At 32.2% G+C, this 13,815-nt stretch overlaps 2 protein-coding genes across 5 annotated transcripts; one reads left to right on the top strand and one right to left on the bottom strand.

Annotated features, from left to right (window-relative positions):
• The first annotated feature begins 6 nt into the window (after positions 1 to 6).
• On the top strand, positions 7 to 9,192 carry Wdr81 (WD repeat domain 81). The gene is made up of 25 exons (XM_078182218.1): positions 7 to 267; positions 359 to 437; positions 520 to 713; positions 792 to 1,267; positions 1,460 to 1,619; positions 1,712 to 1,967; positions 2,039 to 2,201; positions 2,289 to 2,702; positions 2,785 to 2,985; positions 3,072 to 3,217; positions 3,296 to 3,483; positions 3,561 to 4,141; positions 4,334 to 4,752; positions 4,842 to 5,135; positions 5,228 to 5,385; positions 5,502 to 6,182; positions 6,270 to 6,445; positions 6,514 to 6,794; positions 6,877 to 7,006; positions 7,089 to 7,263; positions 7,353 to 7,759; positions 7,823 to 8,116; positions 8,219 to 8,368; positions 8,610 to 8,716; positions 8,961 to 9,192. The coding sequence occupies exons 4-25, from the start codon at positions 1,052 to 1,054 to the stop codon at positions 9,190 to 9,192; spliced, it is 5,829 nt and encodes a 1,942-aa protein (XP_078038344.1). The 5' UTR covers positions 7 to 267; positions 359 to 437; positions 520 to 713; positions 792 to 1,051.
• Positions 2,836 to 13,746, bottom strand: Rint1 (RAD50 interactor 1). 4 transcript variants are annotated; one of them, XR_013494180.1, is made up of 14 exons: positions 13,376 to 13,746; positions 13,059 to 13,297; positions 12,796 to 12,969; positions 12,464 to 12,598; positions 12,104 to 12,365; positions 11,795 to 12,020; positions 11,552 to 11,717; positions 11,304 to 11,469; positions 11,020 to 11,240; positions 10,633 to 10,798; positions 10,429 to 10,562; positions 9,333 to 9,517; positions 3,044 to 3,174; positions 2,836 to 2,971 (listed from the first exon to the last, which is right to left on the bottom strand). XR_013494180.1 is itself a non-coding variant. In XM_078182219.1 (13 exons), exons 1-12 carry the CDS (start codon positions 13,502 to 13,504, stop codon positions 9,334 to 9,336), a joined length of 2,202 nt encoding a protein of 733 aa, XP_078038345.1. In that variant the 5' UTR covers positions 13,505 to 13,746; the 3' UTR covers positions 3,722 to 3,854; position 9,333. The 4 variants fall into 4 exon arrangements, 3 of the variants coding, with proteins under 3 accessions (XP_078038345.1, XP_078038346.1, XP_078038347.1); XM_078182219.1 differs by lacking the exons at positions 2,836 to 2,971; positions 3,044 to 3,174 and adding an exon at positions 3,722 to 3,854; XM_078182220.1 differs by lacking the exons at positions 2,836 to 2,971; positions 3,044 to 3,174 and adding an exon at positions 3,947 to 4,061.
• Positions 13,747 to 13,815: the final 69 nt, after the last annotated feature.

The raw sequence follows: 13,815 nt of genomic DNA, 5'->3' as shown, positions 1-13,815 counted from the left end.
AAATCGACAATTACATCGAGCTAATGGCTGTGAAGTGGTGTTGGGTTTTTTAATTATTAAGTAGAATTTGATTTTGTGCCCGTGTACATGGTTGGTGGTGGTATATCTGTGGTGATTGGTTTTTTATATATTGGTTTTTCATACATTCAGTTGTAAATTCACACCATGCTCGGATTTGAGTACAGTGAAAGTGAACGCTAGTGTAATCTGTGCTGTTTTACATACGTGGATTACAAGTTTTGGATTACAACATTTATAACTGATTGGGTGAGTGTTCCATTAATAATATTTGTGAAATTTGTGAAATGAATAGAAAATTTATAAAACCCTTGTTCGTTATTTCGAACGCGGCTCAAAGTCGGAGCGGAACCCACTTCTTCCAACGCGCCCCGGAGTGAGGTCGGCTTCAGCCCGCTGGCTCGTGCGTGCAACAGCAGGTTGTATCTCGCGCGCTTGCCCGTCATTCGCCGCTGTTTTTTCATTAATAACTCATTAACAAAGCCGCGGATTGCATTTCAGCAAAGGAAAAGTTTATTTGAAATGGCTTCGGGAACCCTTCATTTCCCGGAGTATGTATAATTTTGGTACGAAGATTAGACGATGCCAATGGAGTAAGGCTTTGCAGTTATTGGCAGCCTTTGCGAGGTCTTCCCTCCACCACTTTACAGTGCATTCTTATTTTTGCTATAAATTTAAATAAATTAGTTTTTCTGGTGAGTTCATATAAATTAATTTCTCTCAACATGTACATATGGACATACTACCAACCTCTACCTACGATAATATTACAGAAGCGGAAGCTACATAGTACATAAAAATATGGCGTCTGTTGTCGGTGATTGTCAACTGCAGTCAGCTGTTCGCTAACTACATACATGTCATCCACGAATAAAAAGATATACAATATACAATTTAGATAAGAATATAGCGTAAATCTCGAAACAATATAAAGATAATATGTGAATTACGAATGACGGTTGGCATAAAATATTTTTCAAGTGACTTTACATTCGGAGTTACTGTTTTATTAGTTTAAATGTAATATTGAAAAATGGATACGATAAGAAAGGATTTACTTGTGCCAGTAAAATATATGAAAGTAACAGACGAAAGAATTTGTCTAACAGTTCACAAAAATTGGTTGACCAGTTTACACACCGTAGGTCCAATTTCATTTAATTATCATGACAGATTGACTGAAGATGAAATTGCAGCACAACCTGCGCTCGAAGTATTGGGTTCTAATTGGATTCGGGTGTACGTGAAAGTATGTTGATTTCTCTAAATAAGAAAGAATTTCATGTAACAATTAGTTTGCAGATTTTATGAATTTATTAGAAAAATTAATGAATAAGATACAAAATTGTGAATACATTAGAGATATTTAGGAATATTTTAAGATTACCGTCAATTTATTAATATTATTGAAAGAATGAATATATATGTATGTGTTTATTAGGTTTATGAAAAAGAACACAAGTATGCAATTCCGCTTCTAAGAGGAAGACACTCGACGAGTAGAAATACTCAGTCAGATTTAACGTTTTCACAATTGTTACATTATGTAGTGGAAACAAATTATAGGAACTTATGGAAAGAATGTTACAAGAAATATTATAGTATGTATTTTTAAATAATTATGTTAACTACTCATCAATAGTATTAAGAATTATTGTGATAATGAAGTATGTACTTATACACATGTTTATAGATCCATGGAACTGTGTGGAACACAAGGATCAGTGTAATATAACTGCTAATGTGAGCGATACGTCCATCATGCAAGAAATATTGCAAAGAATGTATGGCTGTAGTTTAGTACAAATTCAAAATGGATTAGTTTTATCTGTTTTACCTGGTGTGATAACTGAAGCACATTGCAATCTCCTTCCGACACTATTTGCTATCGAAACTGCAACAGCTTTTATAATATTACACGAACAAACTGCAGAATATTCCCTTCGTGAGTAAGTGAGACAATATACTTCAATTGATTATCAATAATACATATATGTTAAAAGTTTTTAATGTTAATTAGATGCGTGATGTACAGCCCTGCTGCTTTAACTATGAGTCATGGAAAATCATTGTTTCTTATATATCAACTTTTACAATTGTATAGAGACTTACATGATCGTGGCCTAGTATTAGGTGAAATTACCCTTAGCGATATATTACTTATGGATAATTTTACTATTCAGGTTAGCATTGAAATATTTATCGTTAAACATTGCTCATTTGTTGGTCTTTGTTGAAATTGTAATAGCTTCCTTAGACATTATTCACAGGTGTTACCAAAATTAAGCGACAATATATATATAAAACCTGAAAATCAAGTTCATAAAGTTTCTACAAGTCATGAAATGAAATGGAAACACTTTAGCGGATACAAAAGGAACGCCGATATAATATTATCAAGTACCATGTTACAAGGAAATCCAAAATTTGGAATGAATGAAAGCATTGAAAAATTGTGCGAAATGTGGGTCTATAATTCCATTAGTAATTATGATTATTTAACTGCATTAAATAATATGGCTGGTAGAAGATACGGTGATCCAAGTTGCCATCATGTTATGCCTTGGGTCACAGATTTCACATCAAGATGCGGTGGTAATTGGAGAGATTTAACGAAATCAAAATTTCGATTAAATAAAGGTGACAGACAGTTGGATTTAACATTTGATTCGCAATCTGTGGAAGTATGTATTTTCATTAGGTATTTATCAAACTAATTTTTAATGCATAATTTTACTATTACTAATGTTATGTTAATACCTTTAGGTTGGTCATCATGTTTCAGACGTATTGTCGGAAATTACATATTACGTCTATCTTTCGCGTCGTTATAACAAATCTGTTTTATGTAAGAATGTACGACCACAGTGGGTTCCAGGAGAATACCCTGCATCTATACAGAGATTACATGATTGGAGTCCAGACGAGTGTATACCACAATTTTTTTCTGATCCTAGTGTTTTTAAGGTAAGGTATAAAATAAAATTAAATAAAATTAAATTACATTAATCTGTACGAAATATACCTATCGCTTTCAAATCTTTCGCTTGCAGTCTATTCACGAGGATTTACCAGATTTAGAAATTCCTGCATGGGCAACGTCACCAGAAGATTTTGTAGAGAAACATAGAGAAGCTTTAGAAAGTTTTTATGTATCTGAAAGATTACATCATTGGATAGATTTAACTTTTGGTTACAAGTACGTATAGATTGTTTCTTGTAAGTAATACTACTTGATGTGTATGAAATTAATATTATTCGTTTTTCTAATTGGCAGATTATCTGGTTCGGCTGCAATCAAATCGAAAAACGTTTGCTTACAGCTTGTTGACAATCATACTGGTTTGACAAATTCTGGGGTTGTTCAACTTTTTACACAACCGCATCCTCAAAAAATCATTCCATCGCCTTATTGGTGTAAAATTCCACCTCGATTACGTTCATCTTTCGTAATTAATAAACACAGTATGTTTATCAAATTCTTAATTCATAATTTAAATATTTTCAATTTCATTGTTTGCTAATTACATAATATTTATTAGAAAATGATCAGTGTGGGAATAGAGGTAGTGATGACGAAGGTCATAGTTCCGGATTCGAAGAGGAAGAATTACCTATTTCGATATTAAATACATCTAAATCGTCGCCTTTGGTTTTAAGCCGATTATTAAGTCGTTCTCGCGGTTCTTTACTCTCCGCTGAAGATATTATTAAACAAGATAAATCCATAAATCAAGCAATAATTCTCCCCAAAGATTACAATCCAGTTGCAGCTGTTGCTCAAGTGGAAACTATGCATGCATTTATGAATAAAGTGAGTTCTCAAGTTTATAAACCTGAAATTGAATTGCACGAATTATGCATCAATTATAAACAAATTGTGGCTAGTGGACGTATTAAAGAACAACAAATACTTGGTTGTTTAATTGTGGAAATATTTTTGTCCAACAAATTTCGGGCAACATGGAATGTAGAGAAAGTGTCGTTTTCAAAAAGACTCAACGTATGTCTCAATATTTTAAAAACATCAGCTGATAGTTTACCTAAATGTGTACGAAATGCAGTGGCTTTATTACTGCAAGTTGATATTATACCAAAAAGTTACAATGCTGATAACATAGATGTAAGTACTAGTTTAAATTATTACATTATAAATGATTATTTATCGAACTGAATTGCATTGTATTGTAACTACTATATACAATATTTTCGTCGATGAAAAAGAATTTATTACGATTATTTGTATGCTGTACAAAAAATAATGTCTTACTTGAGTCACGAAAATAACTAGAATTTATTAAATGGAACTTTTCAGGTAATGGATACGCCTTTTCGTTATCCAACTATTACTAATATGGGTTTACCGCCACCATCTGCTCATCAATTTTTACAACCACTACTTTTTGGAAGTTTACTACCCTTTTCCAAATACTATAAATATTTGTTCAATATTGTAGAAATGTTACAAGAATATAATAGTTTGGTACGTGAGTTAAATTTTATAATGAAATCCGAGGATGATGTAGATTATACCCTTAAAACAAGGACGAGATTTCTTTGCAAAATCAGCGAATGTAAAGTCAAAGCGATTGCACGGGAATTAGAACACTTATTGTCTCATATTGGGATTGCTAGGGAAGCTTTAGAACTGATAATGCCTCACATACAGCAAGTAATGGAGGAACCATACAGTGCTGTTCTAGCTGCTTGGTATTTGTTTGATCCTATTGCAAGGTATGTGCATGTTATTATACATAATTATTATATTAAGTTTTCAATATTTTCTGTTTCTTTTCTTTCGTAAATGTAATGTAATCTTTTAGAGCATTGGGCCCCAAAGATACTGCGGAGACATTCCTTACGTCTATCATGAAGCTGTATGAAAATGGATCTTTCATGGATAATTCGTTGTATGCTGATGTACTACCTTCTGGATTGGTTGCAAAATTTAGAACTACACGTTTATATCATAGAAATTTTTTGTTAAAACTTATAGTAAGAATGGGTCTACGACGCTATTTGGAAAATTTTATTACACCTCTTGTAGAAGCAGTTGGAGGGTACAGAGATTATATGCAGGGCTCTTCGGCATACGCTCACAAGACTGGCAATCTTAAGTAAGAAAATTAGATATTATATTAGAATATAGATATTTTAAAAGATAACAAAATCTCCTAACTGAAATCACTATTCCACGATATTTTTATAGGAGTTGTGATTTAAATGAAATTTGTAATGACGGAGAAGGAATCTTATCACCTTTGGACGAAGATTCTTCTGCAGGTTCAGAGCATATTTCTCTATCGCCTGGACCAGTAACGACTGATTATACTCACAATGTGAATATAGTTGACAATGATGTTCAAGGTAATTCAAATCAGATATGTTTTCTTTATTATCTATATGTAGGGCTCTCATCCATAAGATCTTCACTGTATTTATCGTATATGTATAGTTTTACATGTAGCTAATTTACGTTTCAGAAGTATTTACTATGGACGCAGAAGACAGTACATGGGTTCCCATAAATTCTGGTAGAACATATAATATCGATTTACATATAGATCTGAACTTGAATCTCAATGACGATTTAAATGAAGATGGGAGTAAAATTTCACCTCTCAGATCAATTAAATCGCCTACAATTCCTATACCAAAACCACTCAACTCTCGAAATAAATTGGCAATAGAATTTAATAATATCGGATGTAATGTAGGAAGTAAAACTTCTAACGAAGAATATGTATATAATGATTCCTATGGTGGATTTGCTGAGTCTGGTAATAATTTGGATGAAATTTATAATGTGGAGGAACAAAATTCTGTCATATTGCAAGTAGATGATATAAAATCTGATGCTTCGACAAATAAAGATATTCAGATAGATAACATTTATCAGAAATCCACGTCGAATGAATGTACAACTTCAGAAATGAGTGCAGGATCTATCATCTGGTTGTCTCATCGACTTGGTCCTGTTCTAACTGCTAGATATTTATCACGAAATCTATTGAGAATGCTTGCATTATGTTACACAGGAGAAGAAAATTTAACAGTGATCGATGATAGTACAATATCTTTGCAAGGTATTACTTGGAATAAAAAGGTTTTAGTTGGCGATCGAAATGCTGTGAAAGTTTTGGAGTGCCTTACAGCCATTGCAGGTGTAACTTTCTGTTCATACAATTATGTTTCCTAATTAGAAGATATGTTGGAAACAATAATAAGCATACAATTCACCATATTTCTAGGTCTGTACGGGGAACAAATTATAGTACTACAATATTTTGCACATATGGTTGAATTAATAGCCCTTTGTAAAAGGAAATTAACGCAAAATTTGGAAGGAGGTCTCATTTCATGCTTAACTCTTCTAAATCATATTACGTCGTACCTTAATGATTCAACTTTAATGGACTGCCTTCATGTAAGCTTACTTTTATAACTGCTATACATGAAAACATTTAAGTCTAACGCGAAATTCTTTGTCCATAGGAACCAATAGTTAAAGCAATATTATATCCTACAGTTCGTGTACTATCATCTACAAAATTTACCTTCCCTAATGGTGTGGTGGCACGCTCTGTACTAGCAGAAAAATGTCTCGAAATTATATTTATGTTTAGCTTACGATTAGGAAGTGTTGTTATAAAAAATCATCTGGCTGTTCCAATTCAGCGATTTTTCTTGGCATTTGAAAAATCATTTAATCCAAACGTTATGGGACATTCGAAAAGTGAGATTAATCAGAGAACGGTGAACGAACAGTTTTCCAGGTAATTCCATAATATCTTTATTTAATTATTTTTAATAATATTTTATAATAAGTATTGACATAAACAATGCTATATTTACCAGGACAAGATGCGTAAATGATGAAAATAAAGATACACGCGGATTTCAATCAAACTTTAACTCGGATGTTGCTGATTCTTATTCCCCGCCGGTTATTGAAGCCATGGACATATCAGATTATCAGAAAAATAAAGTATATACAGTAATATAGAGAAGTTAATGTATTCATTATTTTGCTGATGTTAATAGTAATTTATAGTTGCAATGAATTTTAGGCACTTGAAGAACTAAAAGCAGTATTTACAATAGAATTTGCTCATAAAGCATATATGCTGTTTTATAAATGCATTGATAGCGAAGTAATGGAACAAATACTTAAAAATTATGGACATATACATCACTTGTGTCAAAAATATGAGCAAGATATCAAACTAAATTCATCAAATATTGGTATGTCATGCTTATTTATCTACTAAATTCATTCACAAAAAAAGTCATCGCAGAAAAGCTTTACTTTTGAGTTTTCTTTTCTTTCATAGACGATACTAAATTAAGCACCTCGTGTCATACCGATTACAACATGACAGAAACTGCAGGAGGAGTTCATAAAGAAATTTCAAATTTTGGAAATATATCGGTGGTGGGAAATAGATTCGCGATACAGAAAAACAACGTTGGGGATTTGACAACGAACGAAAATATGGGTAATCGAGACGCTACTTCTTCGTATACTGGCAGACAATTACGAGGAAATTGGTTAGCATACTGGGAACATGAAATCGGAAGATCCGATAAAGATGTAACATTTAATATCAAGCAAATAAAACTTCAAACATTTAGTGGGCATACTAACAGTATTAGATGTTTATCTGTGTTAGACAATGAGAACAGTTTTATAAGTGGTGGAAGAGATAAAACTGTGAAACTATGGAGTTTAAGAAGTCAGGTAACGTATTTACATTTCACATTTATATGTAATGCATTGTAAGTAAATGCTTGATGTTCTCAGGGTGATGGAAACACGATCTCATCCTGCCAATACACTTATACGGGGCACAAAAAATCAATTCTTGCTCTTACGTTCTTGGAATCGTTAAGATACGCGGTCACTTGCGATAGCACGATACATTGTTGGGATCCTTTTATGGGATCTCTTCTTGGATGTCCAGAAAACTCTCGACCGGTTCCTGTAAATACTCTAATAGCTAGTCCCTCCCCGTTTACAACGTTACTTGTAGGAACTACCGATATAACGCTCAGAGTAATAGATTGCAGAACGTTTCAGTATGTCAACGAAATGAAAGTATGTATTAATTACAGTTAGAGCCACTGAAAATTACCATGTTATTGGTACACGTGTGTACAAGTACAAACGTGATAAAATGTGATTGATTATTTTTTTTAGGTATCCGTGAATCCAACCGGTTTAATTAGATGTATAGCAGTAGCACCTAGCGGTTACTGGGTAGCTTTGGGTCAAGCATCAGGATTTTTAACAGTTTTAGACACTCGAACTGGTCTTATTATTGCATCTTGGAAGGGTCACGAGTGCGAAGTAAGTCAGTTTTACGCGGAACAACACCAAATCGCCTACCCTTTTTACTGATTTTTATGAAACTTCCTAAGTTTGAACTTTCGGCGATTGTGCCTCGTTAACTTGAACGGCTTAAACTTCTTTTATTGAATTTACATGTACAATATTATTTCATCAAAATCACATAGAAGCGATTTGAGTGTGTTACTTGGTAATGTAAACATTCATTTTTCAAATGTTTATATAATTCACATTTCTCTAGATACTACAGCTAGAGACAATAAACGAAAGCACTATAGTTAGTTCTTCGCTAGATGAAACGATTGCAGTATGGAGTGCATTGGATGGAAAACTGAAGTTCCATATGAAGTAAGTATTTATAATTCGTACGAAAACGATACGTAACACTTTATGCCCATTTAATAATGATAATGACGAAATAGTTGAACATAACTGACTCCATACGATGCCGATTTATTTACATTTTTCAGTTATGAATAGAACTAAACAGGAACTAAACATTATTTTCAATATATTTTCGTAAATGTGAAACATGCAGACCATTTTCCTCATTCGTTTAAAAAATCTATTTCATTTTGCATTTTTTTTTCAGAGGCACAACCGAACCAGTTCACTGTATGTCCACTTATGAGCAAGAACTAGTTATAGGAACAACGGCAAATCGTGTAGGAGTTTTTACATCTATCGATACAACAGCTGCATTTTCGTCATCAAAATTAAAATCGGATACCTTTAAAGGGCTTCTTACTACAATGGCGATCCTTCCTCTTAATCGATTATTATTGCTAGGTGCAGATAATGGCGGTATTACATTGATTTGTTGAACTTCACACATTATTTAAGCAAAAAATAATTTAGTAAACCCATTCAGTAACTAAAGTCAAGTAAAAATTGTTCATTCGTCAATTACTGTTTTTATATCCATGTTATATATAATATGTTCGTGATATTAAAAGAAACTCACCTTATATATAAGGAATATCAGTCCTTGTTCCAAGCACTTTTAAAGCGAGATCAGAAGACATTTTGTGAACACCAATATCTGCTAATATCTCTTTTTCTACGGTTTCATTATCGCCGTTTAGGGCCTCCGACAGTAACATCGCTGAGCCCACTAGAATATTTAATAAAATACATGCTTCTTTGATCCTGGAATGTAATTTGAATAATTAGACGTGGGATGCAATAACAGATGATCGATGAATATATTTTAAATTGGCGGTTACATTACGATATGTAGAACTAGCAAATTTTTATATTTGATTTCTTATTGTTAGTAGCTAGTGACAAGCAATCTATTACATGTAAGCACTATATGTAATGATAATCATAAATAATAATCATGCAATCCGAACGAGTTTGAAAAATTACAATAAGAAGTCAATACAAGTATCTATAACGTATGAACATCTGCAAATAAAATTGAAATCTGCCAATGTACGAATCTAACACAGGCCAAGTTTAGTTTCTACATATGAACGTTGGGTAAACAAGTTAACGTTCCATAAACTGTGTTATACTGAACTGTAAGTTTCACAGATTATATGTAGATTACATATAATCCTCTAAAATTGTCTTGTAAAATGCATTCTTAGGTATAAACTGTAAATGATGCATTTTTGTTAGTACAAAAAATAAATCTCTCAGTAAATACAAACTTATTAAAACAAGATTAGATACTATTATTACATCCATCTTCCTTAACCCCTTGTCCTACCCGCTAACTTCCGATTGCTAGGCCATAATAAATAAAAAGATCGGTCACGCGTCGAGCTATTTATCTGTTTAACCGTGCGCTCGAACTTATGCAAAATGTATGCGCAAGTATCATGAGCCAAGCTCGTGTTGCTTACGTTTGGTCCAAACAAAATACCATGAGTCAGATTCGTGCGTATTGTTTTTAACCCAAATTTTCTACCAGGAGTCTCACTCGTTGTTGCAAGACAAGGGGTTAATGATGCCACCCTATATGATTATATTTATATATATGAATGAATGAAGTATTGATTGGAATGCCTTTCGGAATTAAATTCTATATATATGTACTGTTTGGTACTCACAATGGAAAGTATGACTCTGGTTTATTTATGTATAAGCCAAATAATGGGAACAAACTTCTAAAAATGTCATATTCCAGTTGTTCAGCTCCTCCTGCATTGAAATGATTGACCAAAACAACTTCTTCTAAAAGGAACTGCAAAAAATTACAATATTTTTTAGCTGGTATACTAAATTTAGTATTGATGCTAAAGTAATGTGCTTACTTGATCAAATTGTAAGGCTAAGTTTTTGCAAGCCTGATTAAATAATGGTAACGCAAGTGTATTGTACAACTGATTAAGTTGTGTGGCTAATTTTTGGAACATGGAATATCCGCTTGAAGTAACTGATAAAGAAACAACCTCTTTGGTAGACTGCATGGCAAACCACCTGCGAAGGATATAGCGTTCGCGTTATATTACTGTCTGCATATTTTTTAAATTTGATCCACTATAAAATAAGTAGATTTTGAAATGATTGCGTTATGTGGTATTTACAAAAAATTCTATCATATTCATGTTATTCATGTCTATAACATTCTTGTACGTGATAGCCTGTGTTGACTATCACAGATAATAATTCTTTTGTTATAAACTTACGTACATACTTACTTGTCTGTCCTATAAGATCTGCTTTTTGCCTTAACATCTAAAGCTACAGCATCACTAATTTCATTTATTAATTCCTTTTCTAATCTTCTTAAAAGAGCAATAGCTTCATCAAACACAGACCCTTCTACATCACCTACCGCATTGTCAATATTACTTCCTTCTAAAATTGCAGATTCAACTGCTTCAAATTGTTTCTTAAAAAAATATAGTTGCAAAAAATGCTGCAAATAAATAAATCATTAATATGTAAATCAAAAGTATCTAATTGATTTTTAAGTACTGACCACTGTAACACCCCATTCTTCTAGTACGGTTGCAACATAGTGTAAAGTATTAAGAATACACGGCATTAGAGATGTTAAAGGATCTTCGTTAGTTTCATGTAATAACTGAAGTAGTCGTATTCTCCAGTCATCGATTAATTCAAGTTGTAGTTCCAAAAACTGTAACCTGAAAAATATAATATTTCATACAATAAAATTCATAGTAATATTAATTAGATCTATTGCTTAAATTTTTTTCTGTTACTCACCTGTGTCCTGGTTGAGGTAAGTGTTTGTATCTATCAGAGATTGTTGTAAGAAGAGTAAGGAAAGCGTCCGCACATTCAGTTACTTTCATATCATCGGTATCAGAATGTGATAGTCTATCCCAAGCAGTACTTGAACTTAAAATTGCATCCATTTTCTCAGTAGCGTCTAATATTTTGGTATACCAATGTTGATATTAGTTACATGGTACTTTATAAATGTTAAAGAATATTTTATGTTCTTACATTTTTTCTCCATATTAATCCACTTTACAAAAACATGAGCTTGTGTCAGAACAAAAACTGTGGCTGGTTGCGTCGGCGGATATAATAATGTTTCTCTCAATTCTCTTTCAAAACCTAAAGCTTCATCTACCAAATGCGCAAATAAAACATCATCATATTGCACTATCGCTAATTCAGAATGAAGTTTTTCAACAGCTAACTGAACCAAGCTCTGCATAAATTCTACCTGTTACAATGAGATAATTTGCGTACGCGTGTTATATGACATTAAGATAACAAAATAATAAAGTACTGTTATTTCTACAATACCTTCATATCTACATGACTAAAACCTATCGAATTTGCTACTGGTTGAACATGTTTTTGAACCCATTGGACGTGATTTTTAATCCATGTTAAGATTTGAGTAAAAAACCATTCTGGCTTGTCTTGACGGTTTGTTAATTTAGCACCTGTGAAGTGATATATAAATCTTTGTCTAAGGGGCCGTGCAAGCAATGCAATTGGCAAACTGACCGGTGCAAAATCAGTTAACAACACTGAAGTCACAACTGGTTTAACGGACTCTTCTCTATGATAGTGTATTAAGGATTCGATACATGTTTTTTTTCAAGACTATAATTCAAGATTCTTATGAAAACAAGAATATTTTATTTAATGAAAGGATACGGTAATTGTAAATGCAACAAATATTCTGTAAGTATTTTGAATTTTGTTAAAGTTTCTGCCATGGGTACATTCAGCAAATTTGAACTATTGTTGCAAAATGGCCACTTCAATAACTTCAATATGTCATTGTATTCCCTGAAAATTCCATAGTATCACACAATTGCAATGATATATTATATACATATTATATATATAAATATATATAAGGATACTATTTGTCATTAATGCTTACATTCGATCATTATATTTGAATGATTAAATTGTATGTTAGAAATGGCATGTACATGTATCATAAATAAAGTTAAAACAGTATGTAGAATATGAAAATATACTTAGATAGCTTATCCTTTATGAGGTTGTGCCAAAAGTGAAGTGTTTCTCTTACATAATTCACAAGATGATGACAAGATGATAGTTGCAATTGACAATTAATATCTGTAAGATTTGTATACAATGAAATAGTTGATTCATCATCACCACCTGTTAATGATGTTTGAATTTTATCACTAAAACCAAAAAATTATTATATTTCAACAAAATACAGTTGATTAAATCATTCATGTTAGATACTTAACTAAATTAAATAAAAGTTTACCTGATGCCTTCAACATGCTTTATGAAACTCAAATATGCTAAAGACTTATCCAAAGTACTTATTGTATCAATAATTATTTGCATATCTATACTCTTATCAGTTTCATGCATTGCATTTTTTATGTGATTTCTGAATTCCACAGAAGATTTTTCTAACTGTTCAAAGATAATACCTATCGTTTCAACAGTTTCTACGACTACTTTCACTTTTGAGGGAGCTTCAGACGATGCCAATGATAACTAAAAATGTAAATTGTAAAATTTAGACATTAGTCGGTATGAAATATTTAAATTACGTGAAATCTTGTGAATTTTTACCGATTTTTCGATTTCATTTTTCTGTATATTAAGATTTTGATGAAACTCGTATATCTTCTCGAATCCTTTCAAATCAGAACCCAATTCTGCATTGAATTTTTGAATTATCTTCTTTTTTGCCTCTATCATAGTGCTTCTTCTATGTACGTCTGACGTATCACATAAATGTAATGGAATGACTTTCAGGTTACGTTACTTTCTGTCAATTATTGAATGACAATTACAATTATTCTGTATAAAACAATATATTTTCAACCAAACGAAAATTCGACATATTCGTACAGCATATATGTATGAATATTATCAAATAATTTGCAACAGAAAATTGTATACAAATATAAATGCACAACTATACTGCGCGAATTGAAGAAATGACACGTGACAAAGCTACTATGTATATACGTACTAATAAATGCATAGATATGTATCTATGTATGTAC

This window comes from Augochlora pura, chromosome 6, assembly GCF_028453695.1.
Source record: "Augochlora pura isolate Apur16 chromosome 6, APUR_v2.2.1, whole genome shotgun sequence".
Classification (NCBI taxonomy): Eukaryota; Metazoa; Arthropoda; class Insecta; order Hymenoptera; family Halictidae; genus Augochlora; species Augochlora pura.
This window is presented reverse-complemented; position numbering and strand designations above follow the sequence as displayed.